At 45.5% G+C, this 22,309-nt stretch overlaps 1 protein-coding gene across 6 annotated transcripts; it reads left to right on the top strand.

Annotated features, from left to right (window-relative positions):
- The first annotated feature begins 1,349 nt into the window (after positions 1-1,349).
- On the top strand, positions 1,350-22,146 carry Cdip1 (cell death inducing p53 target 1). 6 transcript variants are annotated; one of them, XM_063226410.1, is made up of 6 exons: positions 1,377-1,508; positions 2,216-2,323; positions 18,872-18,976; positions 19,106-19,261; positions 19,977-20,250; positions 20,331-22,146. In XM_063226410.1, exons 2-6 carry the CDS (start codon positions 2,305-2,307, stop codon positions 20,440-20,442), a joined length of 666 nt encoding a protein of 221 aa, XP_063082480.1. In that variant the 5' UTR covers positions 1,377-1,508; positions 2,216-2,304; the 3' UTR covers positions 20,443-22,146. The 6 variants fall into 6 exon arrangements, with proteins under 6 accessions (XP_003477770.1, XP_063082480.1, XP_005007530.1 ...); XM_005007472.4 differs by lacking the exon at positions 1,377-1,508 and adding an exon at positions 1,678-1,877; XM_003477722.5 differs by lacking the exon at positions 2,216-2,323 and having other exon boundaries at positions 1,350-1,508.
- The last annotated feature ends 163 nt before the right edge of the window (positions 22,147-22,309 follow it).

Below are 22,309 nucleotides of genomic sequence, written 5' to 3'. Positions count from 1 at the left end.
AATTATTATAATCCTCCTCTTTGGGCCCTGCCTCATAAAAACTGTAACCAACTTTATTCAAAACCAAATTCAAGCCATGACAGCAATTTTTTTTTTTTTTTTTTGGTACTGGGAATCAAACTCACGACCTCATACTTGCCAGGCATGCACTGTGTTGCTGAGCCCAGTAGGAAAATTCTTAATAACCTCTCAAAACACAGCACTCCCAAGAGTCCAACACCAACCTCTTTTTTTTTTCTTTTTTGATGTTTTTCCAAGCGGGCTGTTTACTCTGCCCCTGTGGCACACGGGAAACAGTTATGAGAAACTTCACTTGACCTTTATTTTCTCCCTTATTCCTCCCACACACACCTTTTTTTTTTTTTTGCTACCGGGATTGAACTCACAACCGCGCGCTTGCAAGGCAGGCGCTTATGCCACAGAGCTAAATCCCTAGCCCCCCCCTTTTTTTATAATAAAAAGGTAGGAATATCAGATCCCTACCTAGGCAGCAGAAAAAAAACTCCCCAAGCAGAGCCGCTAACTAGTTGCAGAGGCACAGAGATAACAGGAACTCAGAACTTGCAAAAGGAGATGAATAAGCAACTGCCCTAGGCAGCTACTCTACAAGACATAGATGTTACCAAGACTCTCAACTTCCCCAGACTCAAACTAAAACTGCCATACCCCACCCCCGCATCTAAACACCCCTATAATTCCCACCTTCGCCTGTCACTGGGGCCAATGGTCTTAATGCCCTTGGCTTGCCTGCACCCAGCCTGGAATAAATTTTGTTTATTGCTTCAACTTGCCTGACTTCGTGGCCCTAGTCGCGCCTCAGTTTATTCTAATGCAGGCATCATCCCATAATTTCCTGCTAGGGCATCTTGTTGCTTTTCTTTATGGCCCCTGAGTATTTTGTCGTTGCACATTTTGTGATGTATTTATACTGTGTATTATCTGTTGGGGTGGAAACTTTAAGCAAAGTGGTAGCCATTGGGTACTCTATGGCTTTTTGTTTTGTTTTTGGGGGCAGGGTCTTGCTATCTTTTCAGGTTGGCCTTGAACTGGTGGAGATTCTCCAGTCTCAGCCTCCCGAGTGCTGGTATTACAGGGGTGCGCCACCACGGCTAGCGGCTAGTTCCTAATTTTATGCGCGGCTTCTAATCTCCCAATAACAGTTGTAGAAAAAGGCTACCCAGGGGCAGGAAGGCGCGCGTTCGTGGGACCCCCGCCTAACTCCCAGCAGGGGCATGAGAAAGGAGTCCTCACAGGAAGACTCTCTAGCCTTCCCCTCAAGGCAAATACGCCCCGAGTCCTCTCAAGCGCCCAGCTTGCAAGGAGACTCAGCCCCGGGCGACGTCACCCAGGCCCGTCACGTGTCACACGAGACCACGCCTCCTCGCCGCGACGCCAGGGTCCTGGGCCTTTCTCCAAGCTTACCGCCTCGTCTGACGGAGCGAGACAGCCAGCTGCTGAGGCAGCCGCTCCAGCTGCTGCGCTCGTCGCCGCTGAAGGGTTGCGGGACGGTGAGTCGCCTCTGCCTACTTGGGGATGTCTTCCCGTGGGAATCCCAACCTACACTCCCATCAGAGGGGGCTGGGCCTCGCGCCCCTCAGGTAGGGAATGACCTCAGCCGCGGGGCCCCGCCCCCGCCCGCGGCGCCGCGCGGTGCATGCTGGTTCCTGTAGGCCCCTTGCCTCTGGGCTCGCCGAAGGCGAACTGGCCGACTACGAATCCGAGCGACCTTCGGGCACGCGGGCGAACTACAAGTCCCAGCGCCTTTGGGAGCAGTGCGCGCGGAACCCCCGGGTTGAGAGGTCTCTTCAGAGCTCGAGGCAGGACCCAGGCCCCTCTCTTAAGTCCTGAGGGTAGACCTGGAGTACCCGGCTTCGGAGGTAAAGAGGGCCGGGGCGGCGTGGCGGGTCCGTCCCCCACCGAGATGCTGCTGGACCCAGTGTAGCCCAGGGCTTTAGTGTGGCAGTGACTGCGGGGCTGCGGAAACAGCTTCCCAGCCTGGGGGTCTTGAGTCACAGGGTTACGGTCCCGGAGGCCCAGCCTCAAGCTTGGTGCCTCTTATGCCTTTACAAGTTTTATGTAAGGGAAGGTTGTGTCATTTTTCCACAGGAAATGAGAGAGGAAGGGCGGACGCGGGGTGGGAGGGAGGGTCGCTGGTGGCCCTGCAAGTGACCTTGGCAGTCCCAAAGGAGCTCGTCACACTCCCTTCCCCGTGCAGCTCTCAGTATCGTGCCGATCTGGACGTGGCTCTGCGCCGCGCTCCCGCAGGCCTGTTGGAGAGGCTGCGGACTGACCACATCTTACGCCATGCAGGACGCCGGGGAAGGTGGGTTCCTAGGGGCCTCTCAACAGGTGTCAGGGAAGATGCAGTGAGTGGCCTTGGATCCTCTGGGTCAGAGCGACCTGGGGCCCTCGTTAAAAGGGTGGACTCTAGGGCTCACCGCCACCTGTCAGGCTCTGACTTGGTAGTCACAGACTGCAGCTCAGGAATCTGTATTTAATAAGCTCCCTAGATATTCTCAGATACACTTGGGGCTAAGAACCTCTGTCTCAAAGTGAGAATCAAGGGCCCTGGGGAGAGGGCATTCGGTAGCATTTATAATCAGTTTTGTATGTATTCTGGGGCCTGATGTGAGCAGGACCATGCCTAGACAAATAAGAACTGCTTATTCTCCTTGGTACTTTGTTTCCTTAGAGCTGACCAGAGTTGGGGGTGAGGAGGTGTCAGCCCTTACTTTTAATGTGAAATGTATTTTCAGTCACCATTTTAGAAGATCCTCCCACACCCACATTTAATTAGGAAAATTTTTTAAGTGTACAGAAGTTGAAGGAATTTTATAGTGTATGCTTGCAGACCATTACAGAGAATGTATAGTTCACAAATTACTGTAGCAATGTATATCATTAACTGTAGTGGTTAGAATTCTGAATTTTAATCAACACGGGCCCTGGATGTTTGAAAGTCTGTCTGTCTCCACCTTGAAAAGCTGAAGGAGTTGGGAGATTTTCCTGTAGGATAGCTGTGTGTGGAAGTAAGAAAGACTTTTAACATCTGCTTTTATAGTGACTTAAAAACAGCTACCCGTAGTTGTAGAATCACCCTAAAAGCAGAAACATGGCATGTGAAGAATACTTCAGAGAACAAAATTATTTTGAAGGTGAGAATGAAATATGTCCCAAAGGCCATTTGCTGCAGCAGATTGTGTTGGCAATAATCTAGAGTTATCTGTTTGCATGCTGTCTTAGTTTTTCGTACAGTGTAAGCCTGACCAGTTTGTACCTGCTGGTTTGCCTGGTGTGTATTTTCTTTGTTTGAGACAGGCTCTAATTCAGATTGGCATTGAACTCATGGCAGTCCTTCTGCCTCAGCCTCCCAAAGGCTGGGGTTATGGACATGCACCACTACACCTAGCTGTTATGTTTGCTAATTCTGGAACAGAACTGAGGAGCACAGTTGGCAGGATCACTATGCTGATGAATTGGAAGTCATAGCTTGAGTCCCTTTTATGTTGATGTACTTAATTCCATAGTCACGAACACCATTCCCTCACCTGGTTTGGTTAAGAGGAAGACAAGAGACAGGCCTTGTGAAAATTCCTCTCTACTTATAGAAACATTTTATTAATTGAGAACATACTTAAAGAAGTATGGTAAACCAGGTGTGGTGGCACATTCCTGTAATCCCAGCACTTGGGAGGCTGAGGCAGGAGGATCGTTGCAAGTTAATGAAGAGCCTGAGCTACAAAGTGAGCCCAAGGTCAGCCTGAACTGCATAGTGAGACCATGTCTCAAAAAGAAAAAAAAAAAAAAAAAGTGTGGTAAAGGTATGGTATTTTATGTTGATGTCTGTGACCTGTATGTGAAGTATATTTTGAGGAGAAGGCAGCAGGCAAGGAGTTCTGTGGAGGACTTTGGCCCTTTCTGGGGGGAAAGAGATGAGAGCCAGACTGGCAGTGGTGAGGGAAGGTTTCTCATTCCACAAGGGAACTTGGAATTAGACTGCACAAAATTGAAATGTGCCCAATTTTAGACATTACAAAAGATTTCTGTCTCCATCTGCACCCTATAAGGATTCTCCCAAATACCATCTCTTTAGGCAGTAGAAGAGGCTGCATTGTAATATAGTGTCAGAGAGGGAAAAGTGAGCCAGGCCAGGGTCTTGGCCACAGAGCCCCCAAAGGGCCATCCACCACAGGAGATGCTGATCTGTCCAATTCTTGAGCGTCTGAGCCAACTGAGTCTGCCCACTGCCTCTCCTACCCCGTGAATCATCATCAGTGCTCTAGTGATAATGATGGAATCCTGGGACTAGTATTGCCTTTGAATCAGCAGACCACATTGGAGGCCCCTCCTTGTGACTCTGAAGCTGTGTGACAAGTCACTTGGCCTTTTCAGAGCCTTGTTCACTGCATCTGTGGGAGGTAGAAAGCAACACCCAGGCCAGATAAAGAAGACTTGTATCCACAGTAAGCACTGAAAAGATGAGGATTCCCTGATGTTAGACAAAATAATATAAAACCATCCAACACAGGATAAAGAAGTCTGAGAACATACAAAAGCCAGTTGTAATATGTTTTTTGTTTTCCCAGAAAACATTTCTTGTCATCTTTTCTATATTCCTGATTTGTTGGTACTGTTTGGCCTGTCCATTCAGAGATCCATCATTGTCAATTCGTACTGCAAGATGTCACAAGGATTCAGTAAAAGCTGTGAATATACCTGATACATAATGTATGGTCAGTAAATGTTAATTCAGTCTCAATTCATGTCTAGTTGCAGGGTCTGGGTTTTTCTTGCAAGATGAAGAGAAGGATAGATAGAGTAATAGAAGTGGGAAGAGAAGAATGCAAAGATTACCTTGAGTGATATTTGAGAATTCTAACCCCTATTCCTTCAGGGGATAATTGTCACAGTTCCATCTGACATTAAGTACAACAGCCTTGCCAATTGGGAAAATGGAAGGAATGAGATTTATGAGTAGTGTGGGTGTGTATGTGTATATATATGTATGGTTCCTATTGGTCCATTTCTCACTTGTCATTTAAGGAATAGCACAGGCACAATTAACACATCTAATGAAACAGCAGAGTTTCTTTTTTTTTTTATTGGTACCGGGGATCAAACTCACGACCGCCTGCTTTCAAGGCAGGTGCTTATGCCACTGAGCTAAATCCCCAGCCCCTGAAACAGCAGTTTCTAAGTGACTTGCTTGAGGTTGCCAAATAATGGCAAAGCAGGGCCGTATACCATACTCTCCTCAAACAGTGGGAGTCAAAGGGAGAGAGGACAAAGTAAATGTGGGCTTTTCCAGCCCCACTGTGACTATTGGCCCCATGGAATTAATAATGATTCAAGACATGATGTTTTTTTGCTGGTTTTTTTTTTTTTTTTTTTTTTTTTTCCCAACAAACAAAGGCACTTCCAGGAGGAAGCTGGTGAAATCTTATCTATGGATAGTGTTCTGAGCTGGGGATTTTGGATAATGGACATTAGGAATAGCATAGGAAGTCCACTAAAGTTAACCCCCCAACGTCATGGACTCATTTATTCACCAGACATGTACAGTTAGTTTGGAAAAGTGTAAGGTAAAGTGTGGTGGAGCTGGAGTGAACTGTGGTAGGTCTAGGACACAAGGCTAAGCCCAGACTTTTCCTTTAAGCCTTGACCATCAGATGAAATAGGTGGTTCTGAGCACTTTTTGAAACAGAATTAGGAAGACCTGCCAACAGGTCAAGATTTAAAAAGAAGAGAAAAACCTGAAACACTCTTTCAGCCATTCTGTTTGGTGACTGGAGGTATAGCTCAAGATGGGGAACTTTGGTCCAGGAGTGTCAGACAAGCTGCGGTGTCTATTCTCTCAGCCCAGGTATTTCAGTAACTACCATATGTTATGGGGAAACTACCCTCAAACACTTTCTGTGATCCTAGGGAGCTACAGGTCTGGCTAGGAAACTGGGCCCTTGAGTACAACTTTCAAATTTCTCTGCTATGAGTGACTAATGCCCTGAACCTGGAATTTCTTGTCCATTTTCCTGCAAGGCCCAGAAACCATCCCATTCCTACCTTACACACTTAACCATTCTTGGAACTGGAGTACCTTGGTATATTTTGTAAAATTCTTCTCAAGGGTGACTTGGTTTCCTAGGTAGATCTGTAGCTTCCTGAGGGTAAGGACTATATATAGTGACCAGCTGGCTGCAGCTCTAGATGTTCCAGGGGAAGGAAGGTGAGAGGATGAGAAAATAAAGAGACAAAGCTAGGATCAAGTGGAGCCCTTACTCTCCTGATAGAAAAGAAGGAACTGCTTAACCACTGTAGCACATTTATTTATATACTCTATACATTCCAAAGAAAAATGTCAATTTCAACCTCTCTGCCTAGCAACTTGTTTGCCTGGTTGGCCTGGGCCCCTTGTATTCTTGGTGCTGGAACAGCTTGTTTATCTGGTTTGCTTTGGGCTCTGTGTTTTCAGGGCTGGTCTTGCTTTAGTCCCCAACATGTAATCAATCTCCAGCTTTAGTGGCTCCCTACACTATCAGGTGAATGATGTAGGGTGGTGATGGTGAACATTTTGGAGCTTTCAGTGCTAACAGCCCACTGTGGCATGTATGCCATAGGTTTGCCACCACTGATCTAGAGGTTCCAGTGAATTGTTGGCTGAATTAAGTCTTCAAAGAGGCAGTCATTTGGAAAAAGAAAGAAATTTGGGTAGTGATGGCTCTTCAGAAAAGAATTAGCTTGGGCCCAGAATATAATTCAGTGGCACAACACTTAACTGGCATGTACGAGCTCATGAGTTCAATTCCTTGTACCAAAAAAAGAAAAGGGCTAGGGATTTAGCTCAGCGGCATAAGTGCCTGCCTTGTAAGTGTGCATTGTGAGTTCCATCCCCAGTACTGATGAAAAAGAAAAGAACTGGCTCATCTCAAACCTGAAGAATTGTGTCCTCTTTGGTCCCTCAAGTGACCATTTCTCAGCATTCTGTGTCTCCGAAGGCTTGGGTCTTATTTTTCATTCCCCAATGTGGTCAAACTTAGGTTTTATGTGTGTGTTGTGTGTCTGTGTCTGCTTTGCCTGGAGAGTAGCCACACCATTTACTCATTTCTCTGTGATCCCAATCAGGCTGGCCAGAAAGAAACTGTACCTGCTGGAGGTGGTGGCCAAGTACTCTAAGCTCCCCATCTCTAGTAGCCATCTGTTTGATATCAGGAGCTTGAGAAATCCATATTAGTACAACACAGAATTTAGTACATCCACAGAATTTAGGATGTCTTGTGAAGGGCAACATGATTTTCCCATTCCTTAGAAGTACAGAAGCCCCTTAGCTTGCTGTATAAAGGTGAGCCTCCCATATGGCCAGAGAATCTAGCCTTCCCACCTCACACTCCCACTCTGCTTAGCTGCTTTAGGTGGATCTTTGCAGTTAATTTCTGTTTGCCTGGACTCTTCCTCACAATTTGCACATGGCGTGCCTCCTCGGACTTGTGCCAGAATGTTATTCGGTAAAGTCTTCCCTGTTTAAAACTGCAGCTCTTCAGCACTCCCTTATTTTTTGTTCTTCTATGACACAAATTACTTTATAGTATTCTCTTGTATTTCTGTTTTACAGTGCACGTATGTGCCCCCCCCCATGTAAGTTCTATTAAGATAGCTATTCCTCCGCCTCTATTGCCTAGGAAAGGAAAGGGCTTCACACATAATGAGTGCTGGCTGAATAAAATAACATTCTGTTTTCTGCATTTTAGTAATCTTGTTTTCCTAATAGCTAGTTAGCTTACAAGGCACAGAGACTACGATGTATGCACACTGCCTTCCTGAAATGCTGGAATACCAGTTTGAATGCAGAGTTGAATTCTCTCTCGTGTACAATCATTAGGTTAGGTTCTTGTTATTTATTTATTTATTTATTTATTTATTTATTTATTTATTTTTTTAGCACAGTTGAGAGAGATAAAAAGGCCTATATGGTGGGCACAGAAGAGCTGCAGAATAGTGCAAGATCCCTCAACAAGGGGCAGCAGGAGAATGGCCTTTATGGAGTTGGCTGGGGTGGAGCATTTGGGTGACTGTGGAGTCTCAAGATTGGAGATGCACAAAAAGAGAGCAGGAGGTTTATTTCTGAAACTAGAGGAAGAACACAGAAATTACTTTTGGAGAGATAAGTTGTTTCTTGGAATCTGGTACCAAATTGGGTGGAAGTCATGTTAGAGATAGCTAAGCCTCAGGCTGGTAGAGTCTATTATTACTATCATTCCTATCTTTTTGTTTTCTAGGTAAACAGGGGTAGTGATCATTTTAGACTGTTTCCTGGTAGTGAGGGACATTGTGGTGGGAAAGCTGTTGTAGTTGTAGGGATGATGGGTTAGGCTCATGTAGAAGCTGGTGCCACGGGTTTCAGCAAGAAGCTGCTCTTTGGTAGTGAAGACTGATACCCTGGATTGAAGAAGTCTTGAAAAAGAATTTTAAAACACAGCTATAGGTAAAAATATGACAAGTAGTTTGAGAGGTCCCATCAAGGGGACGAGGTAGGGGCCTAGCATCTCAGAGAAAACCAGATGGAAAAACCTTGTTAGTGATGGTAATGTTGCTGGAGTCTTGAATGTTTGATTAAGGAGAGAAGAAATGAAGGGCTATGGTGTGGTAAGTCTAGGCTTGTGGGGAAGAGAGACAACATCAGCAAGAGCACTTAGGATTGGGGTCCTAGTGGGCATTGAGTGAAATGTGAAGAATCTTTTTTTTTTTTTTTCTGAGGAGGGTGCTGCTCTGTCATAAAAGGCATTGCCCATGTTTTACCCTAGGAGTATTAGTGGAAGGAGGTGTTTTTGATTATGTCTAAAGTGATGTCTTTTGTTGTTACTGTTATAATAAAGTAAAGCTGATAGTATGTAGGAAACAAAGAGTGATGGATATTATTGATGGCTATGTAGTTAATTATTGCAAGGATTTTGTTACTGGTTTTAGAGTAAAGGTGGGGGCATTGTGGGAGCTCATAGAGTAGGAGGAAACTTAGTTTGAGATAGGATTGTTGTGTGTTGTAATATTGGAGAATTTTTATTCAAACTTGAGATTTTACATTGGGATGTATGTGGGAGAGAGGAATAGTGAGGTTGAAAGTTGTGGAGTAGGCTGCCAGTAAAGCTATGTGTCCTACAAGAGAATGAGCAGGAATAGTGGAAGAGGGAGTAAGATTGAGGGCTGCAGAAAAGTGCAAGATCCCTCAAAAAGGGAGAGCTGGGGAACAGTCTTTATGGAGTTGGGCTGGGAGTGGAGCATTTGGGTGACTGTGGAGTCTCGGGAGTGGAAAGGTCTTGGTACACGCACAAATAGGGAGCAGGAGGTTTATTTCTGGAACTAGAGAAAGAACACAGAAGTTACTTTTGGAGAGATAAGTTGTTTCTCGGAGCCCAGTGCCAAGTTGGGTGGATGTCATGTTAGCCCCAGGATGGCAGAATCCCATCAGTTCTAAAGTCAGCTGATCAAGGAAAGATCTCATGTAGTCAAACTGCCATTTAAAGTCCTTGAAAGGACTGTGAGTTGTGAGAGGTAATGGAAGGACCCACAGCCCAAAAGATAGCATATTCAGTGTCCTATTTCCCTTCCCTGACCTGCTGTATCACAGGAGACAGAACTAATTCAGCTTTTTATTTTGGGTATCACAAAACCCATCTACACTTAATGGATAGCAAAGAATTCACTGGGAGCGTAAGATCCCACTCATGGATTTTAAACAACATTTTGGAGTACAGGTGGCAAAAGCTGACAGTGCTATGAACAGAGTGTTGAACATGAGTCATGACAATTGAGGTCCTGTCTTGGCTCTTTCATCTCTGAGCAGCTCAGATAGCCATGTCACTTCTCAGAGCCTATTCTCCAGTCTGTGATGCTGTTCATCTCACGATAATGTCCAGCCCTTCATGTGGCACCTGCACTTAGTGGGTGCTTAGTAAATGTTGATGTCTAAATGAATGTTGGCTGAAACTTAAGATTTAGTTATTTAAATGGCTTTTCCAGTCCTGAAAAACAGTCTTTATATATTTAATAGTGAAATCTAATGTGGTCAAATATAGCAGCCTCAAACATGACTTTCCCAAGGAGAAAACCCAAAACAATTCTATCCCAACTGATGTGAGTAAACTCTTAGGGTCCCATGTGAATACTGTGTGGTAGGAATGTAAACATCCATATAGCTGGGGATATAGCTCAGTGGCATAAGCATCTGCCTGGTAAGCGTAAGTTCATGGGTTCGATGCCCGATACAAAAAAAAAAAAAAAAATTTAAAAGTCCATATACTATTTCACATAATGCATGTTTGTTTGTTTTGCGACAGTTTTGCTCTGTAGTGCAGGCTGGCTTGAGATCAGCCTCCCAAGTGCTGAGATTACAGGTGTGTGACACCACACCCAGCTTATATATAATGCACGTAAGGCACTAATTACATTTGCTTCCCGCTTGAAGTTGCTGTCTACACAGGTCTCCTGAAGTTTCCAAGGCACAGGGTTGATTTTCTTTACATTTCTGTAGTACAGCTTACTGTGTGCTTTTAAAATGCTCTTGAAAAGGCTGTCCACAGCAACATCCACTGAGTGGCCAGGAGGTTACTAATCTCTTCTATGTTTGTTGGGTTTTGTATTGTTTTGGTTTTAATTTAATGATTCCACCTGTGACCTCTGTGAGTGTCCCCCCACAAGCACTGATGCAGGTCTCTGTGGCTTATGTTCTCCACCAGCAGAACTTTCTTCAAAATAATTGAAGGAATGCCCGTCAAGGTCATAAGAGTGATCTCAAAATGCTGCAAAGATGAAGTCCTTTCTCAGGGTCCAGTGCCAAGTTGGGTGGATGTCATGTAGAGATAACTAAGCCCCAGGTGGACAGAATCTATCAGAATCATGCTATACATATTTCCTTTACATTTTTCTTTTATTCAGGGTTGTGTCAAAACCATCTTTCCATGTCAGTAAAAGTATATGTCATTTTCAGGGAGTGAATACAATTACATTGCACTGATAGGCCAGGTGGGTTTAACGGTGCCTTTGGCATCAAGTCGGTGAGGTACACAAACAGCTCTGTATAGGAATCATTGCTCACATATACCTTTTTTTGCCAGGGTAAGTACATTGAAATGGAATTAATAAATTAAAAAGAATGTATAGGTAATGTAACTGTCCTCCAGAAAAGCTTTGCCTTGGCTCTTCCATTTGACACTGGGTCTCAGGGAATGGAAACAGCAATAGTTTGTCAAGAACTTTGACAAGAATTCTGCATAACGCAAACTGTACAGTGATAATTACTGTCATTGTATTACATTTAGAACCATTAGTCATGGGCCAGGCATGGTGGTGTATGCCCATAATCTGCTACTCAGGAGGCTGAAGCAAGAGGACTGCAAATTTAAGACCATCCTGAGCAATTTAGCAAGTCTTGTCTCAAAATTTAAAAAAAGAGCTGAGGATATAGCTCAGCACTCCCTGGCTTCTATCCAATATCAGAAAACAAACAGAAAATCCAAAAACCATTAGTCCCATCTGCCTTTTAATTTTTCTTCTGTGTAAGAACAACCAGTATATTCTTTCTTTTGTACTTCCTTCTCATGCTGTTTGTGCCTCTATAGATACAAATGACAATGTTATTTTTATTTATTGAATGCTAGCATTCAAACTGAGCTGTGTGCTCTTCATGCACAGGCCTTTATGCCTCATTACAGCTATGGGGCAGGACTATTACTGCCATATTACAGATGAGAAAACTGACTATAGAAAGACATATGGCGAGGACCTAGTGCCTATGTCCCAATTGTGCCCTTGCAGCTCCATCTGTGGTACATGGCTCTTGTCTCTTGGTAGTGGGGAGAAGGTAAATTAGACTGGTATATTGACTCCGTTGAAATGGAAAACTAATCAGGAGATAGGCACATAACATGCAGGGCTGGGTGGGAAGAGAACAAACAGATGGGAAAGTCAGTTCTGCTTTCTGATGCTTTCTGTGTCTTAATGTGTTTAGAATTTCCAAGCATCAGATACATTTATGTTCAGAAATAAATGTTTTAGAGCCACCAGTGATGCTGTCTGAGGAGGCACTATCTGTTTCATTCTGTTTTTGCATCATCAGGAAAATGGAACATGGGCCACAATCAGGATTTCTCAGGTCTTGCCAGTCCTTTGACTTAGCAGCCATCGACAACCAGTGTCTAAGAGAGAGCACTGCCTTTGCCCACCTTGCCTTTCCCAGGGGCTCTTTTCAATGGCTACTACACAGATTACATAAGCTCATCCCTGGGTTGTTTATGAGAAGAGTTATATATGGTGCTTATGGAATCAAAGGCCATCCTTTGCCAGTAACAATGCCCATCACCGTGATCCTTCATGCCACACGGTCACCTTACCTATGTCTCAATGGATGCCTCTATGTTTAATAGATGGGAGGCTTCAGGTAAAGCTGACAGCTGCTTTTCAGTTTCCCCAGCAAAGCAGAAAGCCCTGCTCATGGCCAGATGTCTGGGACCTGCCTCCTAGGGATAGAGGAGCCCCTCGAGACCAGTTGGCATCCCGGTGCCAGGGCTGGCTCAAGGAGCTCATGTAGGGAGGGCAGTGGCAACCAATCAAGCCCTAGGAAAGGCTGCTCTGCAGCAGCAGCTGCTTGACCCCCCTGCCACCATATCTTAGATGGAATGCCTTCCCCAGGGTGTTGTGACCTCCAGTCAGGTACCACATGTCCAAGAAAGAAGTATAACAGAAGAGCTGGCCCTTTGGGGATTGCTAGTACCTCTTCCTTTACAAGGAGTTGTCTAAGTGGTTGTGACTGCAGCTGTGCTGGGGATGGAGCGCACATGGGGATACTGTGGGACTGAGCCAAGTGTATCTTTCTGGAATCAATGCTTTTGGTATCACATCTGCCCCAGAGCAGAGGTATTTGTGCCTGTTGGCAGTCATTCATAATCAATAATAGCAGGCTCCATTAGTTTAGTGTTCTTGTGTACCAGCCCTGCAGTCTTACAGTGGGAGCTTTGCATATGTTTTTTTTTTTTTTTTTTTCTTTTTTTGCGGGGGATATAGGCAAATCTATTTCTCATCATTTCTTTATATTTATCCATGCAGAGGCCAAAGTTTATGTGTTGTTTGAGACAGGCCCTTGTGATATAGTCAAGGCTGGCCTTGAATTCACAGAGATTCTCCTGCCTCAGCCTTCTGGGATTACAGGCATGTGACACCATGCCTTGACTTGCATACTTTTACACATTGCTACCCTGTGACATAGATGAGGAAAATGAGGCACACAGGTCACACAGTTAGACAATGGTTAAGAAGGATTTGATCTGGATGATCCAGAACCACATCTTGATGGCTAGCTTCTAAAGTCTCTGGGTGGTAGCAAGCACCCCCCTGGAGGATGGCCCAAGCAGAACAACAGGCACAGCCTCCCTAGAAGGGACCTCAAGGCCCTCAAGGCCTCAAGGCCCACAAGGGCACTGTTGATCTCTGGTGAGGAGCTCTGACCCTGCCTTAGGGACTTAGTATTATACTCACTCACATTCTAGTGGGTCATTCTCAAAATGTGGTCTGCAGTCCTGCGGGGGCTTCCTGATTTTTGGCTGGGGTCAGAACCTTTTGTTACTGTTGTTTTCACATGTTAGGCAATGCTCTACCACAGTCCACGTCACAATGTGGTATTTAAACTTTTCTATTGACACTAGTGGTACTATCAATGGTGTGATTTTTTTTTTTTCTTCTGTTTTTGTTTTTGGTGTTTTTGAACCAGAGTTTCACTATGCAATTCAGGCTGGCCTTGAATTCATTTTGTAACACAGGCTGGCCTCAACCTTCCCAGGGCTGGGAAGCCTATGCCACCCCACCTGGCCTTTAGTATGATATTGATACAACCCACAAAATCAAAATCTATTTGAAGTCCTTAGTTATCAACTCTAAGTAAGTCTTGAGTCCAAAATGTCTGAGAACTATTACTCTGCCAGACCCTGAGGAAACTAGTGTCAGGAAGTCCCTCTGGGCTTGTCCCCTGTGTCACCTTTCTGCTTCAGCCCCTCAGGGTCTGTCCTATCCAAGAAAGCACACTAATGGATAGAGCCAACCAGACTGACTGTCCCTGGGGAACTCATCGTGCTGCTTTCCTCTCCTCTCTTTGGCTTTCTTCCATAGAAATTTATGATATCTGTGGGTGCCCAGCTTGTACACAACCCCAGTTGCAGTGCACAGGAAAGTTTTGAAGCATTCCCATCAACCTTGCAGCACTGGCTATAGCCAGGAGGTGTGTATCCTGCTGTTATACTCCAAGGGGCCCTGCAGTGGCAGGTAGGCCACGGCCCACTGGCCTGCCTTTGGCCTTGGATCAACTGCAAAGTTCACTGCAGACAATAATGAATATTGAAGAGTGGAACAGAACATCAGAGGCAGTTCCCAGGGCCCTGAGGGTGTTGTGCTTGGAGCTCCCACTGAAAAGCAGACCTTTTCCCTCCTCTCCCTGCCCTCTCACATCAAAGCTGTCCTTAACTGCCCTGTCCTAGAATTGTATTACTTTCAAATGCTATGTGCTACATAACATTTTAGTCATTGATAAACTACATATATGATGAGATCCCATAAGTTTAATTTGCCTAGTGATGTCTTAGCCACCTTAAGTTTGTATAATCTGTAATGTTAGCACAATGACAAAATCACTTTCTCAGAATATACCCATCATTAGAGTTCAGTGCTTTTAATATGTTCACAAAGTGTAATTATCACTGTGATCTAATTCCATGTTTTTATCCTTCTTAATAAGCAGCACTCCTCTCCCCAATAAGGGGTCTAGTGAGGCCTGACTCAGAGGCAGGTGTCCTAGACTCAGTTCACATAGGAAGGTAGAGGCTCTGTGACCTGCCCAAGGTCCTGGATTTGAACCCAGGTTTGTCTGGCTCCAGAGCTCCATGCTGTCCATTCTCACGGTTTTCCTCATTCACTGGTGGCCTGATGCGGGCTGGTCTTTTCTACTCTCACTGAGCGAGGAAGATGTGGTTTCAAATTTGGTTCCACATCAGTTCCACATTAGAAGTCGGTTCTTTTCTCAGAGCTGAGTCACATTCTATGTGGCCTGGGATTGAAGAATGGAGTAATACAGTAGTTTTGCTTAGCTTAATGGCTCTGTAGTGTACCCTAAAACTACCACAGGCATTTTAAAATATCATTTCTGTCCTCACTCCTGGGAACACCTCCACCTGGCAGCTCCCCAGAGAAGCAAGAGCATCTATGTGGCAGTAGGGCTGAGCGTGCCCTGCGTAGTGTGTGCTAGGCGGAGTGAAGATGAAGTGTACACACTCATTGCCAGAGTTGTCTGAAAGACTGAGGAGGAGCAAAGATTGGGCTTCATCATTGGGGCACAAAGTAAAGGTTTCAGGCCCCAAGGCCCTCCATGACTGAATAACAGGCCAGAGTGAATAGCAGATGATATTTAAGATCTGGATACTGTCAGTACACTGTGGTTTGAAGAATGAGAGTGACTTTACAGAAAAGTACTTGGTCTTATGCCTAGGATGGCAGACTATGTCCTACCCTTGAGGTCTGCCCTTGGAAAAGTACACTGGGGTAGGGTCTCATTTTTTTGGCAAAGGTCAGAACCTTCCTTCAGACCTGACCTGCACCTGAAAATACTGTTGAGGCAACATAGCTCCTTGGGCAGTTTAACTTAGTTTGTACTCCTAGATGGAACCTGCACCTCATACGTATTTCTGGATACTTAACAATTCCTGCCTATACTTCAGCTTCTGAAAAGTACTTCTGTCTTCTCAAGGGCTTACAGCTTCTACAGTAGGAGCCACCTCTGTGGGCTGATCAGTAGGCACACTGCTTTAGTGTGGGCTGAGTGTGGTACTCCTGGCATTCACAACACTGGCCAGAAAATGGTAAAAACAGGAACCTAAGGTTTACAATATTTTTTTTTTGAGACAGGGTCTTGCTATGTAGTTCAGACTGATCTTGAACTCACTGTGTAGTCCAGGCTGGCCTCAAACTCACAGTGATCTTCCTACCTCAGCCTCCCAGATACTAGAATTATATGTGTGAGCCACCATTACCAGCTACACAAGAAATTCTTGAAGACACTTGGCACTGTGACCAAGGCCTGAGTTTTTCTTTCTTTATATTCAGGGTCTCACTGTAGTCCACACTGGCCTTGCAGTCACCATATAGGCTGGAGTTGAACTCATGCTGATCTTTCTGCTTTAGCCTGGGATTACAGGTGTGTATGAACACTCCTGGCTTATCCATTCATTTTACATTGGAAGGCAGTTGGTATTGTCCAGATAGATGCTCTTTGAACACATGAGGAATCTCCCCCAACTCCCATTTCTGCTACAGTTCTGGAAGATGACAGGATTAGTAGGATGTGGAGGAGACAGAGTAGCAACAGGGCTGTGTGTCCTATAAGGCTTCACTCCTAGCAATGTGTGGGTTCTCCCTTTTCTGTGCATGTTAGTCTTTCAGATTGTAGCCATCCTAGTAGCTATAAAATGGTATCTCTAAAAGTAATAAAAAATGTAGGAGTAATACAACCCAGATATAACTGCATGTATGTTTTAAGTGTGTAGGATTGGTAACCATTATTACTAGGTTTTTGTTAGATCGTTGAACAGAACTGTTCGCAGTCTTGCTGTTTGAATGTCCACTTTGTATGCTTTACTTGTGTAACTTGGACAACTATTTCTAAGAGGACAATATGTAATTTATCAACTAGTGATTTCTTACTGGTTTTTTTTTTTTTTTTGAAATTGTATTTTTTTTTAAAAAAGAAAAAAAAAACGGTATCTCTTTTGGATGTGTATGTGTACTTAGGCTGGGGATCAAGTCCAGGGCTTTACATGTGCTAGGCAACTACCTTACTACTAAGCTACACCCCCTAGCCCAGGTTAGATATATTTTATTTAGACATGCACTGGCTGTATTGGTCAGATTATTCTCAAACTTGTGTACTCAAATCAATCCTCCTGCCTCAACCTCTTGAGAACCTAGGGACTAAATGACACTGTGCCTGATTTTTTATTGGGTTTTCATTTCCCTTGGAAAAGGTGCTCATCTTTTTATTTGCTCTTTGGCCACTTATCTTTCAAGAAGTAATCTGTCCAAATCATTGGCCATTTAAAAGTGATTTGTTGGGCCAGGGATATAGCTCAGTGGCACAGCACCTGCCTGGCAAGCACGAGGTCCTGAGATTAATTTTCGGAGGGTGGGGGGAGATTTGTTACTGAGTCGTGAGTTCCTTATATATTCTAAATAGAAGTCCTTCTTCAGGTAGATGGCTTACAAAACTCCGTAGTGTACCACAGAGCACAAGTTTTTAATTTTGATGCTGGTCATGAAGATTTATACCTATATTTCCTTCTTTTTTTTTTTTTTTTTGAGACAGGGTCTTACCATTATGTAAGACCAGGCTGGTTTAAAACTCATGGTCCTTCTGTCGAAGGCTCCTGAGTGCTGGAGGTTACAAGGCATGTGCTACCATGCCCAGTAAAACGGTCATGTTTCTTTGTAGTTGAGACTGAGATCTTGGTCTGGGTCCCTCTAGCCCTGCAACTAACTTTTTAAATTTAATTTTTAATTTATGAAACCCAGCCTCTGTTTTGAAACTAACCTGTACGATTGGACTATAAGGGCTGTGGGTAGGGCTTTGCTGGGAGAACCTTTTTTTTTTTTTTGTCTTTCTTTTTTATTAGTACCGGGGATCGAACTCATGACTGCCTGCTTGCAAGGCAGGAGCTCATACCACTGAGCTAAATCCCCAGCCCCGGGAGAACCATTTTTGTAGTTTGTATACTATTGTACTGTTGTTTTTTTTCTAGTTCATAGTATTATTTTCATTTCAAAATGCTGTTAATTCTTGGTACCATAAATAATTGTTCCTTTATGATGCTAAATAAAAGTGAAGGCAAGAAGACCTCTAGCTTCCTTGCTTTTTTCCTAGGGCCTAGGTACTCAAGGAATTTGGTGAAAGAAAGAAACCAATGTGTTTCATTTGACTGAATCCCTTCCTTCTCAATTCCCAAACTAACCAAAACAGGACTAACCCAAGCTAATAGACTAACCCATCCCATGACTGGCTTATTTTATATTCCTTCATGCATGAGAAGTGGATCTGTTGGGTCTGTTGGAGAGCAGAGGACACAGGAGAGACACTGGACCTGCCAGGTGATCAGGGGAGTAGAAAGCTTAGACCTATAAATAGCACAGTGACAGGGTGTGCCTAGGCACTACCTGAGAGCCCTCCTGGGCTAAGGATGCTGCCTCTTCCCCTGAAGAGTTCCCCAAAGCCTTGTCTGGCCAGCAGCTCAAGGACTTTCGTCTGCCTCCCTTTGAGTATCAGATCTGAGGTGAGAAACTGTCCCTGGATCACAAAAGCCTCTGGTAGTGGATAGCCACTCCATGACTCCCTTAGCATCTCCTAAATGTTGAGGGGTAGGGTGAGGAAACTAGATGTCAGACAGGGTTAGGGTCCCAGGACTGGTGGGTCAGGGTCTTATCTCACTAGGACTTGCCCTCAAGTGTGGATGACTGGGGAGAGGTGAAGATGTTGGTAGCTGTAAGCTAGTGGACCACTGGTAATAGTAGGTCAGCCCTAGTGCCAAGGAGTCCAGTGATGGCACTCCTGAAGGCTTTAGTCCCAGCCCATTAGCCCTGCTCCTTTCAGAGTTTGAAGATTTATGTAGAGGGAAAGTAAAGTGGCAGCTGAGGTCCCTGAGCAGGGAGACCCCTGTGGGAGAAGCATAGGAAGCCAAGTGCTTAGGCTCAACTGGGCACCTCTGAGGATGGTCACACACCTTGTACTACAGTCCTTGCCATAGCCAAGTGAGAAGCAGTTTGGCTGGGAGCTGGGTTCATGTCTGGGTTTTCCTTGCAGGTTCAGGGGAAGCAGCAAAGATGTCTAATGAACCACCCCCTCCTTATCCTGGGGGCCCCACAGCCCCACTGCTGGAGGAAAAAAGTGGAGCTCCACCCACTCCAGGTAGGGATCTTGCTCTTGGGGTCCCTGTCATAGGCCTTCCTCTTTTTTCCTCCCCAGGTACAGTTTGGCCTCCTACTCTACCCAGCCTATGTACTGAGACCAGCTGAGCCTCTCTCTCTCTCTGTCCAGGCCGTACCTCACCAGCTGTGATGCAGCCCCCACCAGGCATGCCACTGCCCCCTGCAGACATTGGCCCCCCACCATATGAGCCACCAGGTCATCCAATGCCTCAGCCTGGCTTTGTCCCCCCTCATATGGGTGCAGAAGGCACCTACATGGCTCCAGGTGAACTGGGAAGGGACATGAGGGAGCATGGGGGTGACTGCTATCCAGCCTTCAGTGTAAACAGTTAGTTGTCCACCACAGATTGTGGATACAGCAAGGGATGACACAGAACAAGATGTCTTACTGGGCTTGTCATGCTAGAGGACACCAGCTCAGGGAAGGCCCCTCAGTTACAGTAGCGTATGGTGAGGACAATGGGTACTACCGAGCTCTCCTGAGGACTTAAAAAGCCCTTAATGTGAGCTTCATGGTCTGCTCACCAGCAGCTCTCTGAAGCTCCTACTCAAGCCCAAGAAGCATGTGTGGCTCCAGAACAGGCTACTGGGTTAGGTGGGCTGGTGGTTTTGAATTTGAGGCCCCCTGTGCAGGAAAGGGGCTGAAGAAGAGCAAGGTCTCTCTTCTGTCATCCTTGCAAGCACCTAAGCACCGGGTCCCTGCATGCTAGAAGTGAAGGAAACACTGGGTCATGGTCTTAACTCCACCAAATCTGTCTTGGTCCCACAGGTTAGGGAACATAAAGGACTAGGAAAATGTGGACAACCATCTTAAGTTGGGCTTTAGTCTCAGGGATTCTCACTGGCACTCAGTGGCCCCATTACAAGTGTGGCAGGAAGTTTTAAGCTGTGTCCTGGGTGTTGGAGACCCAGCTTTGTGTTATCTCTTGTCAGGGAAGGCAACATGTGTTAAGATGTCTCTACTCATCTGTGCTTTCCAGGTTTTTACCCTCCTCCAGGTCCTCACCCACCCATGGGCTACTACCCATCAGGACCCTACCCTCCAGGACCCTACCCTGGCCCTGGGGGCCACACAGCAACAGTCTTGGTCCCTTCAGGGGCTGCCACCACGGTGACAGTGCTGCAGGGAGAGATCTTTGAAGGTGCACCAGTGCAGACTGTGTGTCCCCACTGCCAGCAGGCTATAACTACCAAGATCTCCTATGAGATTGGACTGATGAACTTTGTGCTGGGTTTCTTCTGCTGCTTCATGGGGTAGGTGAGGGGTGCAAGTAGGGTAGGGCCACTTCTGCTTCTCTTCAAGTCTTAGCCTGTCTCTCTTGTCTTTGCTTCAGGTGTGATCTAGGCTGCTGCTTGATCCCCTGCCTCATCAACGACTTCAAGGATGTGACACATACATGCCCCAGCTGCAAAGCCTACATCTATACATACAAGCGCCTGTGCTGACGGAGCCAGATTGGACTCATCTGCCTGTCAGTCTAGCCCCATGCTTTGCTCCCTGCATTCAGTGGTCATTTCTCTCCTCACTTGGGGTAGGAAGCTGTGCCACTGTCCCCTGAAAGTCCTGTCCTCTTTGCCTTGCCCTAACCTGAGCATCTGACTTTTCCAGCAAAAGTTCTGTTGGATTTAAGGCCAGGGGCCAGTGGGTGGCAGCGGGGATGGTGGCGGCACTGAACTTGTGTATTGCTGGTTTGGCTGACATCTGTGATCCAGAAGATAAGCTGGGAAGGGTTTCCTACTGGGGTTCCCATTCTTCCCTTTCCCTACAAGGTCCCAACTTGGTCCCGACTGTCCTTGGGACCAAAAGTAGCCATAGTAGTACTGGGTCCAGGATGGAGATCTATAGTGGGGCTGTACCTGGAGCTGCAGTCATTTCTGATTTGCTGGATCAAGATCAGAGTATTGTTTGAAGTCTGCCTGGACCCATGCAGGACAGAGTCAAGTCCTGGGTTTGTTAAGATGTATGCTGTGCCTCTGCAGTGCCAGAGACAGGGCATGACAGAAATAATAACTGGTAATTCTGGCCCTCAGATCTCTCAGGTGTGGAAACCCAGAACTCCCTGTCCATGTGCCCAACAACCATCTGGTATAAGGTAGCCAAGAGGGACTCGCCTTCATGCATTTCCCTTTGAGTCAGTGTGTAGCCCTACTCTGGCCACATCTCTGTGAACCACTATTTTTCTAAGGCCAGAAGGAATTCTCACAAACTTAGCTTGTTTTGTGTACTATGTTCTCCCTGGGTGTGGGTATAGCCTCTTCCCATTAACTGTGTCCTGGCGAGGACAGATATAAAGGAACTCCTTACAGGTGTAGTGGGATCTGCAGCACCCTCTGCATTTGGCTCTCTTCTCAGTAAGTGCTAGACCCTTAGCTGACTTGGTGTTATTCTGCACACCCTCCCTTTGGGGTACTCCAGTAGAAACAGCTGTGGCACTGGGCTAGGAAAGAGTTGGCGTAAGTGCTGGGAGTACCCTAGTAGATACCAGCCTTGCCCTCGGTATAGCCCAAATCTGTGTTTATTTCCTGAATAGTTTGTGAATTTGCCCATGTGGATGCTGTATCCTATTGCTGTCCCTCTCTTGGTCTCGCACTGCCACTGCATGGCCTCCCATCACTGTGAATTGCGGCCTGGTTTGTAGTTACTAATTAAATTGGCCCTTTCATTCCCCTGAGCTGGGCCTCTACTGTCTTGCCTGGCTTCCTTTTTTTCTGAGGGAAAGAGGGTGGGTTTATATGTGAATCTACTGGCAGGTAGGAAGCTGAACCCAACTGTCTGGCAACAACATCGATACATAAGGACTTAACTGTGCCAGAGTCTGATGTAGACTATTCCTGGAAATCCAGCTGTGACTAGCCCAGGACAGGAGCTGGCTTCAGCAGTGCTCATAAAGTTACCTTACTTGGTATCCAGCCACAGTATCTGAAAGCGGGAAAACCCCTCTCCCCAGCTTCAGCTTGATGTCATCCTACCTTTAAGATAGAGACACTGGGGATTCTAGATCAGCCCTGGCAGTGGCCTAACTTCCCTAACTGTGAAAGTGGTGTGCTCAATTTGTAGTTTAAGAAGTGTTTCCTCACTATTTAACTCCCTTTTGAATAAAACTTTTACAGTAATAGTTTCCTATCAATAAAAATATTTAACGTCACAAATTACTTTAGATGAATTGTGTATAAATTACAGATATATGCTTTCTAAGTAGAAAACCTCCAAAATATCAAAGCTAGAAAATAATCACAGGTACAGATAAATATTATCTTTGTGATAAAGGTATTCAGAGTCTTGGTGATGAGGTGGATGCTAGGAGGTAACTGT

The sequence above is a fragment of the Cavia porcellus genome, unplaced genomic scaffold (assembly GCF_034190915.1).
Source record: "Cavia porcellus strain 051 isolate PalLab524CR breed Dunkin Hartley unplaced genomic scaffold, mCavPor4.1 scaffold_16, whole genome shotgun sequence".
Lineage (NCBI taxonomy): Eukaryota > Metazoa > Chordata > Mammalia > Rodentia > Caviidae > Cavia > Cavia porcellus.
Note: the sequence above shows the minus strand (reverse complement) of the source record. Positions and strands in the feature narration are given on the sequence as shown.

What these genes read in the sequence shown, in the direction of transcription:
- Cdip1 (XM_063226410.1), top strand. An exon ending in TGGAGCTCCACCCACTCCAG is followed by an intron (nt 18,977 to 19,105) that starts GTAGGGATCTTG and finishes CTCTCTGTCCAG; the next exon opens with GCCGTACCTCACCAGCTGTG. An exon ending in TTCTTCTGCTGCTTCATGGG is followed by an intron (nt 20,251 to 20,330) that starts GTAGGTGAGGGG and finishes TCTTTGCTTCAG; the next exon opens with GTGTGATCTAGGCTGCTGCT.